General features: G+C 46.8%; 1 protein-coding gene across 1 annotated transcript in view; it reads left to right on the top strand.

Moving 5' to 3' along the window:
• Positions 1-17,975, top strand: part of LOC141133779 (serum amyloid P-component-like) — a 40,907-nt gene that overhangs the window by 6,069 nt on the left and 16,863 nt on the right. The window contains exon 3 of the mRNA XM_073623335.1: positions 5,212-5,829. Within this exon, the coding sequence (XP_073479436.1) occupies positions 5,212-5,829 (618 nt within the window). The remainder of the gene's footprint in view (positions 1-5,211; positions 5,830-17,975) is intronic.

A 17,975-nucleotide genomic window follows, 5' to 3' on the forward strand; every position in this document is an offset into this window, starting at 1 on the left:
GAAAGTAGCAACAAATATTGTTCAATGGCTGGACTGTATGGCATTATCTTAGCTAAGCTGCAATTTAAGAGGGAGAGACGGGGCAAGTTTTATATTGAAATAGGCAATATAGTGTATTATCTGAGATACAACAGCCACAAACAAAGGTGTAACTAAAACCTTTCGTGCTCTGGTGCAAGAAACCATCAAGGGCCCCCCTGATCCCATGGCCCTTCCCTTCAGGCCCAGGGTCCTTCCCACTGATTCCAGGGCCCTTTACTCCTGTCATGGGGCCATTTATTACGGTCCCACAGTGGGACCCTTTCACATGTTCTGCAGCTGGCCACCTTCCTGCCATCTTGGCCCCCCACGGTGGCAGAACATCAAGGCCCGTTCGCGAGTGCAACTTTTGTGACCATGGTAGTTCTACCACTGTCCCATCCCCTTTCCATCCCCTTTCCTGTCCCTTGTTAGTTAATCAGTGGGTGCTTTAAGTAGTACATGGTAGAGGTATCTGGCAATTGAGGGGTTAATTGTTAGCCACCCGCTCATCTTTCTTCTTGTGATTTGATAATTTTGATAAAATCTTTTTTCTCAACTTGAAACAAAATACTGGTAATAAATAATAAAACACAAGATACACATAATCTCTATACCAACCTAATTCTTTCTGTGTACTGTGTCACTTTATCAGTGGTAGAAAAATGAAATCTAAAAGATTAATGGAGTTACTATCAAAGGTACAATTGTCATTTGATGTTATAGAGGAACCTGCAAGCATTAGCATACCAATGAAATTATATCATTATTAAAGCTAAGTTTCTTTTGTAAAAAGTGAAGGCACACTATGAGTTAAGTCAAATTAGGTGCAAGCCACCTCCCGAACTTATCACTATTATTTATATCTGACAGCTTTATGGCTCTGCCAGAGAATACACTGAGCAATCTAAGACTGTGAGAGGGGAGAGAAGGACACAGAGCAGCAATGCTCACCTCTCCCTTCTGTGGCCCATTCAGAGTAGCCTTTGTATTTTCTGAATCATTTCATATAATACAAAGGCTTCTGTGATTGGGCAGGAGGATTGGAGTGGCAGCCATAACAGCTACAGTTGACTCTACTGTTGAAGATGCTGAGAGCTGAAGCATCAGTGTCAGGCTCCCAGAACTACAGCGATAGTTGTCTTTCGGGAGTACCAAAAAGCTGCCCAATGTAAATAATAGAGATAAGTCCAGGAGATGTCATGCATCTTGTTTGACTAACTTATAGTTGTGCATTCACTTTATACAAAGGAGCTGAATATCTGGAGTTTAGCTTTAATAATACATTCATGAACGTGCCAGACAAATTTTATACCTGCTAGTGTTAGGACACTTATACTTTGACATGTGAGACCTCCACTTTTAATAAAATGTGAACAGAACATGTGGAGAGAAGTCATACCCCCCAGTGGCTCTCTTGGAAGATGAACGGGCCGATGCACATTCATTTCTGAATTTGAGCCAAATATTTATAAACAAAATAAAATGGAATATACTGATCTTCCTGAGATATGTGAAAGTATCCAGTCATTTTTTTTTCTTTTAGATTCTAACATCTATAAATATATAGTTTATTGCTAATCATCTAATCAGCTTTGACATGTAGCAGTAATGATCTTTGTCTGTTTTCTTCTCTAGACATGGAGGGTAAAGTCTTCGTCTTCCATGACATGACATGGGCGAGGCTTGCACCATCCACACGCACAGCCTCTGCCAGACCTGCCTCCCCCCCCCCCCGGCGGCCGAGCAGCAGCGGCCAAATGCAGGGTCAGCTCATGTGCAGTTCTGAGCCGGTCACAGACTTTTTTTTTTACTGGCACTTTTCTCCTGCTACGGACATTTACAGGCAGAAGAAAAGTGCCCTGTTTTTGCGGGCTGCCTGTAAAAATATTGGCGGTTGGCAACACTGATCTCCTCTCACTAGCAACTAGCTTGCCATTAGTTAAAAGAAAAAAGTTCAAGCCTGAATACACCTAAACAAAGGGCAAAAACATGGCTTGGTTCTCTGCTACAGGTGCAACAAGGCACGGGCACGTTCCAGTCTGCCACGTGTAGGGCAGTTCATTCATTTCAAAAGTCTGCCCTATGCACAAGAAATACTGTAAAGAAGTCCCTGACTCTTTTGCAGAAATGCATGCATTTGGAGATGCGGGGGGGGGGGCATTAACAATCAATAGCACCACCAACTATCTGCTAAAGGGTGGAGCATTCCTCTGTGTGCCAGAAAATCATGCGAGTTTGCACACGTTGTCGACACGCAGAGATGTGAGCCTGACCTAAATGGTCTGTAAACACCCATGCTCAGGTGTGAATGTAGCCTTCAAATTGTTTTGGAACTTGCAAACCTTAATGTACTAAAGAAATGTACTTATATCATTATTACTAATATTACATAGTTACATAGTTACATAGTAGGTGAGGTTGAAAAAAGACACAAGTCCATCAAGTCCAACCTATGTGTGTGATTATATGTCAGTATTACATTGTATATCCCTGTATGTTGTGGTCGTGCTTATCTAAAAGTTTTTTAAAACTATTGATGCTCCCCGCTGAGACCACCGCCTGTGGAAGGGAATTCCATATCCTTGCCGCTCTTACAGTAAAGAACCCTCTATGTAGTTTAAGGTTAAACCTCTTTTCTTTTTCTTTCTAAAAAGTTTTATCCCTATTGTGGAGTCACCACCCCGAAAAAAATGTAATATTCTTTATGATACTGTATGCGTGCAGCTGGGCTTTATTAAGCAAAGCAAGGCAAGGCAGGGCAAGGCAAAGCAAGGCAGCCAGATTTATATACAGTGCTTGGTAGTGTTAGTACCTACCTTACACCTTAATTAAAGGATTAGGTTACCTTTTATAACATGTTATATGTTACAATTATACTCAGGGTGTAACATGCTACTGATGCAGCAGCCCGCACCCAACAGGCTCCTAATAAAAAAAATAATAAATGCTAATCTTTTTGCCTGAAAAGGTGAACTTATCCTTTAAAATGTCAGGAAAACCTTTGAAGGTAAATTGAATCCCCTTTATTGGTGAACTGAGATGGTGGAAAATGTAAGCTTGTAAGAGACCTGGATTGGACAGCGGTTCCCACCAAGCTGGTCCAGATCCTGCTTTTTCCCCAGATAGGATATGCACATACCTATCTTTTTTGGAGATACCCCCCATATTGTGTTACTCACTGTCCTGGCCTGAGGCTGGCTTTCTTACATATTCTTGGCCTGAGGCCTGTTACCCGGAATAAAGAATATCCAGTCAAGTTGCTTTTCAATGCTTTATTGCATCAGTATTGGCACACATGACATTTCTTTCTCATGTATCAGTGCAGAACACTCAGTACCATAACACAATACCATAGTTTCCATCCATCTTCCCAGTTCTCTTTAGTGAGTCCCCCAAAGGTGGTTTCTCACACAAAGTGTCCCTCTATCACAGTCAGGGGTCAGGCTCAGAGACCAGTAGCTATAGCAGTAGAGAGGTTCACACCAACCAGCACTAACTGGTCCAAAGGCTGGTCTTCATCAGAGCTCCTGATGATGGAGATAGATTTTGCTGTGTGTTAGTACCAGGTCGTGGTCCTCAGGCTCTCACCACCAGAAGGTGAGCAATCTGGGGACCGTAAACAGATATAACAGGTAGGGATCAAGCAGACATGTAGTCAGTAAACAAGCCAAAGGTTGGTAACAATCTTATAGTCTAGGAAACAGGAAGTGCAGAAACATGACTTAAATAGGAAGTTCAAGGGAGGAGCAAAGAGTTCAAGGTTCACCAGAAACAAGATACCAGGCAATGTTGTCCAAGGGATCAGACAGGCAGCTACCTAGCATCTCAGGTGGAACAGCAAGAAGAGCTGCAGCCAGACATTGCAGAGCTCCCAGGTTCAGATCTGGATCCCGACACCCTCGGTCCCAGACCCTGAGGCCTACTAAAAGCCAGCTACAAACCTACCAAGCTACAGACCTGCTGGGGAAATGTAGTGGTAGCAAGATTCTTCCTCATTCTCCATTGTGAGTCTATAACTACTCCTCCTGGCAGTCCATCCCTGCAGAGGGCTCTCTCCTCCACTCAAGTACACAGGCTGTCAGGAAAGACAAAATATACCCAGTCGCAGAGTAATGCGCAGACGGAAAAATTCCTATTAGCCAAACCTATTGTCAAAGACCAAATGTGCACAGACACATAAATGTGCACGAACAATGAATTCCTGTTAGCCAGAGCTGCACTCTTGCAAATGTGCATGCATGAATGCGTATGCACATCAGCGTGCACACCCGCCACTAGATTGACACCAATTGGGCTATTTAAACACCTCTGCTGCACTGGACCTTCACTTATGGTCTACAATGTTCTGCTACCTGTTACCCGTCCCTGCTATTCATCTGACCACGCTTGAACTCTGCCTGAACCAACCCCTGGCTTGCTCTTTGGCCACATCCCTGCCTGATCCTTCTGCCTATGTGCTTACTGTTGCTAACTGTAGCCTTAACCTGACTATTCTTCTACCTGATGTGCCTGCTAGTTACTAACCCGGCTTGACTGAGTCTGCTCTGTGTCCAGCCCATGGAGGCCATCCCTACTCATGCAGCCTGCCAAATACCTGCTCTCTGCCACCTGCCAGCCTGCTGAGTGCTTGCTGTCAGCCTTCCAAGTGCCTGCCGACTGTCTTATAGCCTACTGCACCTGCTGCCCTGTGCCACAATCCAGCCTGCATCCAAGTGCACAAAGACCTCTCATCTGCAACCGCCATCACCAGAACTGCCAGGCACTCGTGTCCCTCCAGGCCCTGTGCCTCCTGTTACCTTATCAGGGGTACCGAGCCAGATATGTAAAAGTTTGCCTTCCTCCCCACATCAGGCTCCATCACCAGGTATATGACACAGGCCACAGGCCTACATGGTGTTGGTCAGTGGTGACCGGTTCCTATACCTGAACTACCAGGCCCCACCCATAGCTAGTATTAAAAGGGCACTGACTCCACCCACCACATTACCAGAGGAGTGGCATTAAATAAACACACGGTTCAGGATCTGCAAATTACATAGTTATACACAAAGAAAAATAAATATAATTACCTTCCTAAAATTTTATCATTGTGTCTTTTTTTAAATGTAAGATTGTAGCATTCATAAATAAATTCTGGACCCAAAGCTTTGATACGTATCAGTAATGAGTTTTGTCTGTTTTCTTCCCTAGACTTGGAGGGTAAAGTCTTTGTCTTCCCCAAAGAAACCAACACTGCTCATGTCATTCTAAGACCTACAATTACAAAGCCATTGCAGAAAGTCAGCGTCTGTCTACGATCCTACAGTGAGCTTTCCCGTTCCTATTCTTTGTTCTCTATGGCTACCCGAAGAAACGCTGATGCCTTTCATATCTACTTCCAGCCTCCATACACCTATCAGGTATTCATAAATGATTTAGTAGGTGCTTTTACACCAATCTGGAAACCTTTTTACTGGAGGCACATCTGTGTGACCTGGGACAACAGCAATGCAGAGGGCCTCTATCTTTGGCTCAATGGAAAGCTCTCCTCTGAAAGACCTTACATGAGACATTATCATTATGCTGCTTATTATATTGATGCTGAAAGCAGTATTGTTCTGGGACAGGACCAAGACTCTTTTAGAGGAGGGTTTGTTGCTAAGCAGCCATTGGTTGGTGAAATAAGTGATGTCCACATGTGGGATTATGTCCTGACTAAGGAAGACATCCAGAAGGTCCTTTCTGGTGATCTCCATGGAAATGTCATTAATTGGAACTCCTTACATTGTGAAATTAAAGGGGAAGTTCTTGTGAAGCCCGAACCTCAACGTAAGTCTTTCATCTTACTATATACACCTTAATAATTAATAAGATCCTTCAACTTTCAGTACGGAATTACAGTGAAGAAGACTTTATGTGCCATGCACATCAGCAATGAGAGGTGACACTGACAATTATAAGTGAAAGATGGTCATTAGGGATGAGCCGAACACCCCCCTGTTCGGTTCGCACCAGAACATGCGAACAGGAAAAAAATTCGTTCGAACACGCGAACACCGTTAAAGTCTATGGGACACGAACATGAATAATCAAAAGTGCTAATTTTAAAGGCTAATATGCAAGTTATTGTCATTAAAAGTGTTTGGGGACCTGGGTCCTGCCCCAGGGGACATGAATCAATGCAAAAAAAAGTTTTAAAAACGGACGTTTTTTCAGGAGCAGTGATTTTAATAATGCTTAAAGTCAAACAATAAAAGTGTAATATCCCTTTAAATTTCATACCTGGGGGGTGTCTATAGTATGCCTGTAAAGGGGCGCATGTTTCCCGTGTTTAGAACAGTCTGACAGCAAAATGACATTTTGAAGGAAAAAACACATTTAAAACTACCGCGGCTATTGCATTGCCGACAATACAAATAGAAGTTCATTGATAAAAACGGCATGGGAATTCCCCACAGGGCAACCCCGAACCAAAATTAAAAAAAAAAAATGATGTGGGAGTCCCCCTAAATTCCATACAAGGCCCTTCAGGTCTGGTATGGATATTAAGGGGAACCCCAGCCAAAATTTTAAAAAAAAATGACGTGGGGTTCCCCCTAAATTCCATACCAGACCCTTCAGGTCTGGTATGGATTTTAAGGGGAACCCCGCGCCAAAAAAAAAAAAAAAAAAAACGGCGTGGGGTCCCCCCAAAAATCCATACCAGACCCTTATCCGAGCACGCAACCTGGCAGGCCGCAGGAAAAGAGGGGGGGACGAGAGTGCGGCCCCCCCCTCCTGAACCGTACCAGGCCACATGCCCTCAACATTGGGAGGGTGCTTTGGGGTAGCCCCCCAAAACACCTTGTCCCCATGTTGATGAAGACAAGGGCCTCATCCCCACAACCCTGGCCGGTGGTTGTGGGGGTCTGCGGGCGGGGGGCTTATCGGAATCTGGAAGCCCCCTTTAACAAGGGGACCCCCAGATCCCGGCCCCCCCCCTGTGTGAAATGGTAAGGGGGTACTTACCCCTACCATTTCACTAAAAAACTGTCAAAAATGTTAAAAATGACAAGAGACAGTTTTTGACAATTCCTTTATTTAAATGCTTCTTCTTTCTTCCTTCATCTTCTTCTGGTTCTTCTGGCTCTTTTGGTTCTTCCTCCGGCGTTCTCGTCCAGCATCTCCTCCGCGGCGTCTTCTATCTTCTTCTCCTCGGGCCGCTCCGCACCCATGGCATGAGGGGAGGCTCCCGCTCTTCTCTTCATCTTCTTCTCTTCTTCATCTTCATCTTCTTCTTCATCTTCTTCTTCTTCTCTTCTTCCTTCTTCTCTTCTTCATTTCTTCTCCGGGCCGCTCCGCACCCATGCTGGCATGGAGGGAGGCTCCCACTGTGTGACGGCGCTCCTCGTCTGACAGTTCTTAAATAACGGGGGTGGGGCCACCCGGTGACCCCGCCCCCCTCTGACGCACGGGACATGACGGGACTTCCCTGTGGCATTCCCCGTGACGTCACAGGGAAGTCCCGTCAAGTCACCGTGCGTCAGAGGGGGGCGGGGTCACCGGATGGCCCCGCCCCCCATTATTTAAGAACCGTCAGACGAAGAGACGCCGTCACACAGCGGGAGCCTCCCACCATGCCAGCATGGCTGCGGAGCGGCCCGGAGAAGAAATGAAGAAGAGAAGAAGGAAGAAGAGATGAAGAAGAAGAAGAAGATGAAGAAGATGAAGAGAAGAGCGGGAGCCTCCCCCCTCATGCCATGGGTGCGGAGCGGCCCGAGGAGAAGAAGATAGAAGACGCCGCGGAGGAGATGCTGGACGAGAACGCCGGAGGAAGAACCAGAAGGGCCAGAAGAACCAGAAGATGAAGGAAGATAGAAGAAAGAAGAAGCATTTAAATAAAGGAATTGTCAAAAACTGTCTCTTGTCATTTTTAACATTTTTGACAGTTTTTTAGTGAAATGGTAGGGGTAAGTACCCCCTTACCATTTCACACAGGGGGGGGGGCCGGGATCTGGGGGTCCCCTTGTTAAAGGGGGCTTCCAGATTCTGATAAGCCCCCCGCCCGCAGACCCCCACAACCACCGGCCAGGGTTGTGGGGATGAGGCCCTTGTCTTCATCAACATGGGGACAAGGTGTTTTGGGGGGCTACCCCAAAGCACCCTCCCAATGTTGAGGGCATGTGGCCTGGTACGGTTCAGGAGGGGGGGGGCCGCACTCTCGTCCCCCCCTCTTTTCCTGCGGCCTGCCAGGTTGCGTGCTCGGATAAGGGTCTGGTATGGATTTTTTGGGGGACCCCACGCCGTTTTTTTTTTTTGGCGCGGGGTTCCCCTTAAAATCCATACCAGACCTGAAGGGTCTGGTATGGAATTTAGGGGGAACCCCACGTCAATTTTTTTTTTAAATTTTGGCTGGGGTTCCCCTTAATATCCATACCAGACCTGAAGGGCCTTGTATGGAATTTAGGGGGACCCCCACATCATTTTTTTTTTTTTTTTTATTTTGGTTCGGGGTTGCCCTGTGGGGAATTCCCATGCCGTTTTTATCAATGAACTTCTATGTGTATTGTCGGCAATGCAATAGCTGCGGGTAGTTTTAAATGTGTTTTTTTCTTCAAAATGTAATTTTGCTGTCAGACTGTTCTAAACACAGGAAACATGCGCCCCTTTACAGGCATACTATAGACACCCCCCAGGTACGAAATTTAAAGGGATATTACACTTTTATTGTTTGACTTTAAGCATTAATACAATCACTGCTCCTGAAAAAACGTCTGTTTTTAAAACTTTTTTTTGCATTGATCCATGTCCCCTGGGGCAGGACCCAGGTCCCCAAACACTTTTTATGACAATAACTTGCATATAAGCCTTTAAAATGAGCACTTTTGATTTCTCCCATAGACTTTTAAAGGGTGTTCAGGGGCATTCGAATTTGCCGCGAACACCCCAAATTGTTCGCTGTTCGGCGAACTTGCGAACAGCCAATGTTCGAGTAGAACATGAGTTCGACTCGAACTCGAAGCTCATCCCTAATGGTCATAATGCTGTAGGATTGTGTATTAGAAGACTGAGGTCCACACTGAGTCCATTATCTCTTGTTCCAAACAGAATTATTATTTGCAGATCATAATTTTTCTATTTCCTGAGTATTTTTTTTTTTTATTACATAAAGATTTTATTGAGAAGGTACAAACTTAGTACATACATCAATGGCTTCATGAGCCTAGAACAGTATAACATGTACAATTCAGTTGAACAAGAACATATTAGAACATGTCAAAATATCTCTAATGCCGCGTACACACGAGCGGACTTTCTATCCTACTTGGTCCGGCACACTTTCCGACGGACTTTGTCCGCCAGGTGCGCCGGACTTTAAAACGGACGGACTTGCCCACACACGCCGGGACTTTCCGGCGGGCTAAGTCCGCCCGTCTTTCCGACGGACTTTCGCCGGAGTTCCGGCGGACTTTCAGAATGAACGGACTTGCCCACACACGGACAAGTCCGTTCATTTTGAACGTGACTCAGGTGCGACGGGACTAGAAAAGGATGTCAATCTTGCCGCTTTTATCGGCGAGATTGACACCTTACTAGCCCCGTCGCGGGGCATACCAGGCCCTTAGGTCTGGTATGGATTATAAAGGGGAACCCCGCTACGCCGAAAAAACGGCGTGGGGTCCCCCTAAAATCCATACCAGACCCCGATCCGAGCACGCAGCCTGGCCGGTCAGGAAAGGGGGTGGGGACGAGCGAGCGCCCCCCCCCTCCTGAACCGTACCAGGCCGCATGCCCTCAACATGGGGGGTGGGTGCTTTGGGGGAGGGGGGCGCCCTGCGCCCCCCCCAAAGCACCTTGACCCCATGTTGATGAGGACAAGGGCCTCTTCCCGACAACCCTGGCCGTTGGTTGTCGGGGTCTGCGGGCGGGGGCTTATCGGAATCTGGGAGCCCCCTTTAATAAGGGGGCCCCCAGATCCCGGCCCCCCACCCTATGTAAATGAGTATGGGGTACATGGTACCCCTACCCATTTACCTAGGAAAAAAGTGTAAGTAATAAAACACACTACACAGGTTTTTAAAATATTTTATTAAACAGCTCCGGGGGGGGGGATCTTCCTCCGGCTTCGGGGGTCTTTTTCCGGCTTCGGGGGTCCCTCCGCTTCATCTTCTCCCGGCGTCCGGTTGGTTCTTCTCCGCTCTCCGGCCTCTTCTCCGGTGTCGCAGGTCTTCGGCCGGCCCCTCCGCTGTCTTCATGTAGCTCTATTGCGAGCGGAGGTCCGGACTTCTGGGCTTCTTGGCTTCTTGGCTTCTTGGCTTCTCTTCTCTTCTCCCAGATGTTGACACGACGCTCTCTCCGGCTGGACTGGTCTCTGAGGGCTGCGTTGTGACTTATATAGGCGGAGACCCCGCCCCCATATGATGTCACAGTCCCTGGGCATGCTGGGACTGTGACGTTTTAGGGGGCGTGGTCGACCACGGAGAAGATGAAGCGGAGGGACCCCCGAAGCCGGAAAAAGACCCCCGAAGCCGGAGGAAGACCCCCCCCCCCCGGAGCTGTTTAATAAAATATTTTAAAAACCTGTGTAGTGTGTTTTATTACTTACACTTTTTTCCTAGGTAAATGGGTAGGGGTACCATGTACCCCATACTCATTTACATAGGGTGGGGGGCCGGGATCTGGGGGCCCCCTTATTAAAGGGGGCTCCCAGATTCCGATAAGCCCCCGCCCGCAGACCCCGACAACCAACGGCCAGGGTTGTCGGGAAGAGGCCCTTGTCCTCATCAACATGGGGACAAGGTGCTTTGGGGGGGGGGCGCAGGGCGCCCCCCTCCCCCAAAGCACCCACCCCCCATGTTGAGGGCATGCGGCCTGGTACGGTTCAGGAGGGGGGGGGGGGGCGCTCGCTCGTCCCCACCCCCTTTCCTGACCGGCCAGGCTGCGTGCTCGGATCGGGGTCTGGTATGGATTTTAGGGGGACCCCACGCCGTTTTTTCGGCGTAGCGGGGTTCCCCTTTATAATCCATACCAGACCTAAGGGCCTGGTATGCCCCGCGCTCGCCGCAATAGGAAGATTTGTTTTTCCTATTGCAGCGAGCGCGAGATGCAATACCATCCCCTCGTGTCGTATTTGGTCTGTCGGACCAGCCTACACACGAGCGGGCTTTCCGTCGGACCAGCACACACACGAGCGGACTTTCCGCCCGAAACTGAGTCCGACGGAAAGATTTGAAACTTTCTTCAAATCTAGGTCCGGCGGCCTTTTGGGAAGAAGTCCGCCGGAAAAGTCCGCCGCCGCCCACACACGGGCGGATTGTCCGGCACACTCTGGTCCGCCGGACCAAGTATGCCGGAAAGTCCGACCGTGTGTACGCGGCATAAGTGGTGTGTTGCTAGATGGGGTAATAACGTGTAAGACTGTATGCCCTCTAAGAGAGGTATATGAGAGAAAACACTAGAGGAGAGCTGAGATTAGAGAGGAAGGGAGTGAAGGGAAAGAAGAAGAGAAAAAAGAAGGGAAGAAAAGGGATGAGAAGGGAAGTGGGGCTAAGGGGGGGGGGCTGAGGGAGGGGGGGGTGCAGATGAGGAGAGAGAGGTATGGTAGTCTCCAGCTACCCTCTCCAGCTTCTAGTAATCAAAGCCTTATGATGTGTCGCAGATGGGTGTGAGCCCCTTTCAATCTTTAAGGACAGGAGTAAAATTCCCCCTGTTGGGAGTTAATTTGTAATGCTTATAAGATCTTAGTATGGTTGGGATTTTTTGAAGGTTATCCATGCATCCCATGTGGCCGTGAATTTGGAGATATTATCCATGGCTGTATAGATCAGCTCCTCCATCTCAGCAACATGATTTATTCGATTAAGCCACACGGAATGGAGGGGGGAGATGTAGACCGCCAATGGACTGGTATTCACATCCTCGCAGCATTAATCATGTGCATGGCCACCGACTTATGGAATTGTTTTTTGGGAATTTTAGTAAGATGCAAGAGGTACTGTGCAGGGCAGAAGTCTAATGGAAGTAGGGACACTTTATTAATTAGATCATGTACTTTACGCCAAAAGGTTTGAAGTGCCGGGCAATCCCACCAGATATGAAGAAATGTGCCTAGCTCCTTGCCACATCGCCAGAAGACGTCAGGGGGCGAATTTATGTATTATGTCCGGGGTTCTGTACCAGCGGGTTTTCAATTTATATCCATTCTCCTGAACGGATACATTTAGGGATCCTTTATTGATATACAAATGTATGCGGTCCCAGCTCTCTTCGTCAATCTCTAAGCCCAGGGCAGTCTCCCAATAGGTCCGCTCTGAGCGTAGGAGTGTAGAGGGATCGTCGAATAACGACGGATAGAGCATGGCAATGACGTGGCATTGGGGGGTCGAGCGAGAGCAGATCGACTCCATGATTGTGGGAATCTTTGTACAGCCTTGTTTGCGGAGCGGGTCAGCTAAGTAGTGTTTAAGCTGGATATAAGGCCAGAATGGAAATGTGCCCGTATTGGAGAGCCTAGCTAGATCAGCTTGTCGTAGAAAGGGGCCTCTTTGAAAAAAATGTTTAGCTAACATTTCCGTATGTGGCCACTCGGTTTTCAGGAAGGCACCAGATAAGCCTGGAGGGAAGTCTGGATTGCCTCTCACTGGGGTGATGGGGCACCACTTAGATGAGACTGCGTGCATGGTGCAAGCCCTCTCAAATTCATGTAAGGTGGCTCTAACTAGTGGATGGGTTAGAGCTTGTGGGTATATATGTTTCCTAGAGAGCCAAGGAGTACTACCTAGATCTGAGTTTGTCGCCATATATTCTAAAGACACCCAATCCTTACATCGACTATGAACCCTCCAGTCGATGATTCACGCTAAATGAACTGCCCGGTAGTACCATTGTAGGTCAGGAAGACCAATTCCTCCGTACACTTTAGGTAACACTAGTTTTGACCCGCATATCCGAGAGGGTTTATTACGCCAAAGGAAGGCCCTGCATATGGACTTATAAAGTCCAAAAAAGGAGGGTGTTAAGCGGATTGGTAGTGTTTGCAATTTGTATAGCAGCTTGGGAAGGACCGTCATTTTGAGGATGGATGCTCGTCCGAACCAGGAGATGGTCGGTTTATCCCATTTTTGAAGATCTCGGTGTACATTTTGTAGTTCCATCTGGAAGTTTCTGCTATAGAGTTCTGTTAGGTCGGCAGGGAGCTGGATGCCCAGGTAGGTTATGGCTTCTTTTTTCCACTGAAAGGGCAAATTTAGTTGACATTGTGTGGCCAGTTCCACGGGTAGGGACACGTTTAAGGCGAAGGACTTGGAGTAATTAATTTTAAGGTTGGATAGGAGTTTAAAGTGTTCTAAAATTTGGAGAAGATTGGGTAAGGATATTAATGGCGAAGATAGAAAGAGTAGAATGTCGTCAGCAAAGGCCGCAATCCTAAATTCTCGGTCCCGAATTGGTATACCTTTGATGTCTCTATTAGCTCAGATGCAGCGTAGGAGGGGTTCTAGCATGAGTATATAAAGCAAGGGGGAAAGAGGGCATCCCTGCCTGGTTCCGTTATGGATGGAGAAGGCGTCCGACAAATGGCCATCGACCCTAACCCTCGCTCTGGGGTTCGCATATAATGCTAAGATATAAGCCCGCATACGGGGCTGGAGCCCCAGTGAGGTCAAAACAGCATCTGTATAATCCCAGGCCACCCTGTCGAACGCCTTCTCCGTGTCCATCACCAGAAAGAAGCCCTCCTGTTGAGAGGAAGTGAGCCAGGCATGCAAGTTCAGGGCCTTAATGGTGTTGTCCATGGCTTCTCTCCCGTGGGACAAATCCTACTTGGTCCAGGTCTACCCAGGTCGGAATGTGGTGGGACAAGCGGTTTGCCAGCATTTTGGCAAAAAGCTTGATGTCTACGTTTAGGAGGGATATTGGGCAGTAGCTAGCAACATTAGTGGGGTCTTTCCCTTCCTTGGGGATAACAGAGATATAAGCTTCAAGAAGTCTGTCTGACCTGCAGGGATCAGTGGGGAGGGAATTGAATACTTTAAGAAAGTGTGGCGCTAGGATGTCTGAGAAGGTCTTATAATATAGGGCTGTATAACCATCTGGGCCTGGACTTTTACCTAGTTTCATGGATTTAAGTGCCTCTATGAATTCCTCCGACGTAAGGGGGGCCTCCAGGGCCTGGGAATGATCTGCCGACAAAGTAGAGGGACTGTATTTACATAGGAAATATTTAATTAGTTTCTGACGGTTCAACCGCGCAGCTGGATCCGTGTTCCCTGAACGCAAGTTGTATAGACTACTGTAGAAGGAATGGAATTGACATGCAATATCTTTGTTTCTAGTATAGGTCCTACCCGAGGAATCCATGATGTGATTGATCGTTTAGGGCCTATTTTGTGTTATTGAGCGGCTCTAGCTAATAACCTACCCGGTTTGTTACCCTCTTCGCAGAACAGTTTTCGGGTTAAAATGATACGTCGACGTTTCCGTTTATAAAGCTCTTCTAGTAGAAGTGTACGTGCTTCCATCAACTCCTGTGATGTTGTAAGTGCTAATGTGCATTTGTGTTGGTCCTCCAGGATACGTATCTTATCGGACAATGCTGAGTAGGGATGAGCTTCGAGTTCGAGTCGAACTCATGTTCGACTCGAACATTGGCTGTTCGCAAGTTCACCGAACAGCGAACAATTTGGGGTGTTCGCGGCAAATTCGAATGCCGCGGAACACCCTTTAAAAGTCTATGGGAGAAATCAAAAGTGCTAATTTTAAAGGCTAATATGCAAGTTATTGTCATAAAAAGTGTTTGGGGACCTGGGTCCTGCCCCAGGGGACATGAATCAATGCAAAAAAAAGTTTTAAAAACGGCCGTTTTTTCAGGAGCAGTGATTTTAATAATACTTAAAGTCAATCAATAAAAGTGTAATATCCCTTTAAATTTCGTACCTGGGGGGTGTCTATAGTGTGAATAGTTAATGGGGGTATGGCGCTCCCTTGTGGGCTGTACAAAATTCAATGACATAGACAGTGACTATGTAGAATAAATAAATAGTGATCCAAACCCAAACGATGAGAACTGTGAAATTCTTAATGGGTGAAACTCATATTAAATCATAAAAACTTTGTGGAAGTATACGTATACGTGTTGGCAAACCTTAGCTTAAAAAAGGAAACTACTAAGGTGCTGCTGCTATGCAGCTAATTAAAATACCAACTTCTATATATACAAAATTCGTGGCATGTGTATGTATACCAGTGCAAAAACGAGCATATGACAGTGCAATGTATGTAATATGACAGTGCAATACTGCACCTACATATATATTTGACCGTACACTCCTACTTATAAATCTGCAATACAGTGCAGTATAGTGCAATCAAGTCCAACAAGACTCTAAATGACCAGTGCAAAAACAAGTGTATAACAATGCAGTATATGTGTGTAATATGACAGTGCAATCCCACACATACGTGTATATGTAACCAACAATCCAACTTCTAAATGTTCAATAAAGTGCAATATGTGCAATCAAGTCCAGCAAGACTCTAGATGACATCAAAATTTCAAATTAGGCAAAAAAGAGAGAGAAAGAGTCTGTCTCAAATAGTGCATTCCAATTTTGAATGGCAGCAAAAAAGTTCCAACAGCTTAGTGACTTTTGGTGCCCACAGAGGTAGATCCGTGACTTCTGTGCTCCCCTTTGGCTCCCCACTCACCAGCTTCCACTACCCCTGCAGGGGTGATAGACAATCTAGGATCCCAGAACCGTCCTCTTATTCGGTATCCCGTGGTGCTGCGGTGGAATGGCCTCTCTCCCAGGAGTTCCGGATTACCATTTCATACGATATCCCGGATGGGGATCAGCAACTAAGCCCAGCTTCCACTACCCCTGCAGGGGTGATAGACAATCTAGGATCCCAGAACCGTCCTCTTATTCGGTATCCCGTGGTGCTGCGGTGGAATGGCCTCTCTCCCAGGAGTTCCGGATTACCATTTCATACGATATCCCGGATGGGGATCAGCAACTAAGCCCTCAAGGAAAGAGATGCCACCTCATAGTGTAGTATGATAAAAATCTTTAATACCATAAAACCATAAAAACTCCCCTCTCGGGGAAAAAACACACAGCGTACTACACTATGGGTGAAGCCGAGAGCCAGGAAGTATGTCCCGCAGCGTGCGGCGTGCGGTTCAGCTGCGTTCCAGGCTCTCTCGCTCCGTACCCGGAAATGACGTAAGTGCGTAGCCCCGCCTTACGCGTTTCGTCAGACGTTTTCAAAGGCCGCCTTTGAAAACGTCGATGACGAAACGCGTAAGGCGGGGCTACGCACTTACGTCATTTCCGGGTACGGAGCGAGAGAGCCTGGAACGCAGCTGAACCGCACGCCGCACGCTGCGGGACATACTTCCTGGCTCTCGGCTTCACCCATAGTGTAGTACGCTGTGTGTTTTTTCCCCGAGAGGGGAGTTTTTATGGTTTTATGGTATTAAAGATTTTTATCATACTACACTATGAGGTGGCATCTCTTTCCTTGAGGGCTTAGTTGCTGATCCCCATCCGGGATATCGTATGAAATGGTAATCCGGAACTCCTGGGAGAGAGGCCATTCCACCGCAGCACCACGGGATACCGAATAAGAGGACGGTTCTGGGATCCTAGATTGTCTATCACCCCTGCAGGGGTAGTGGAAGCTGGGCTTAGTTGCTGATCCCCATCCGGGATATCGTATGAAATGGTAATCCGGAACTCCTGGGAGAGAGGCCATTCCACCGCAGCACCACGGGATACCGAATAAGAGGACGGTTCTGGGATCCTAGATTGTCTATCACCCCTGCAGGGGTAGTGGAAGCTGGTGAGTGGGGAGCCAAAGGGGAGCACAGAAGTCACGGATCTACCTCTGTGGGCACCAAAAGTCACTAAGCTGTTGGAACTTTTTTGCTGCCATTCAAAATTGGAATGCACTATTTGAGACAGACTCTTTCTCTCTCTTTTTTGCCTAATTTGAAATTTTGATGTCATCTAGAGTCTTGCTGGACTTGATTGCACATATTGCACTTTATTGAACATTTAGAAGTTGGATTGTTGGTTACATATACACGTATGTGTGGGATTGCACTGTCATATTACACACATATACTGCATTGTTATACACTTGTTTTTGCACTGGTCATTTAGAGTCTTGTTGGACTTGATTGCACTATACTGCACTGTATTGCAGATTTATAAGTAGGAGTGTACGGTCAAATATATATGTAGGTGCAGTATTGCACTGTCATATTACATACATTGCACTGTCATATGCTCGTTTTTGCACTGGTATACATACACATGCCACGAATTTTGTATATATAGAAGTTGGTATTTTAATTAGCTGCATAGCAGCAGCACCTTAGTAGTTTCCTTTTTTAAGCTAAGGTTTGCCAACACGTATACGTATACTTCCACAAAGTTTTTATGATTTAATATGAGTTTCACCCATTAAGAATTTCACAGTTCTCATCGTTTGGGTTTGGATCACTATTTATTTATTCTACATAGTCACTGTTTATGTCATTGAATTTTGTACAGCCCACAAGGGAGCGCCATACCCCCATTAACTATTCATTACATGTTAGTTCTCTTTGAGGGCTTAACTTGGGGAGGCAGCATACCTTCTATTCTCTTTCCTTTCTCCCATCTCTCCCCCCTCCCTTTATCTTATCTTCTCCCCCCCCCCCCCTTTCTCCTATTTCTGCTTTATGTCCTAAGCGCATAGTTTTTGTGGTTTGGTGTCTATAGTGTGCCTGTAAGTACCCCTACCATTTCACGAAAAAAGTGTCAAAAATGTTAAAAATGACAAGAGACAGTTTTTGACAATTCCTTTATTTAAATGCTTCTTCTTTCTTCTATCTTCCTTCATCTTCTGGTTCTTCTGGCTCTTCTGGTTCTTCTGGTTCTTCCTCCGGCATTCTCGTCCAGCATCTCCTCCGCGGCGTCTTCTGTCTTCTTCTCCTCGGGCCGCTCCGC

Source organism: Aquarana catesbeiana, linkage group LG03 (assembly GCF_042186555.1).
Source record: "Aquarana catesbeiana isolate 2022-GZ linkage group LG03, ASM4218655v1, whole genome shotgun sequence".
Taxonomy (NCBI): Eukaryota; Metazoa; Chordata; class Amphibia; order Anura; family Ranidae; genus Aquarana; species Aquarana catesbeiana.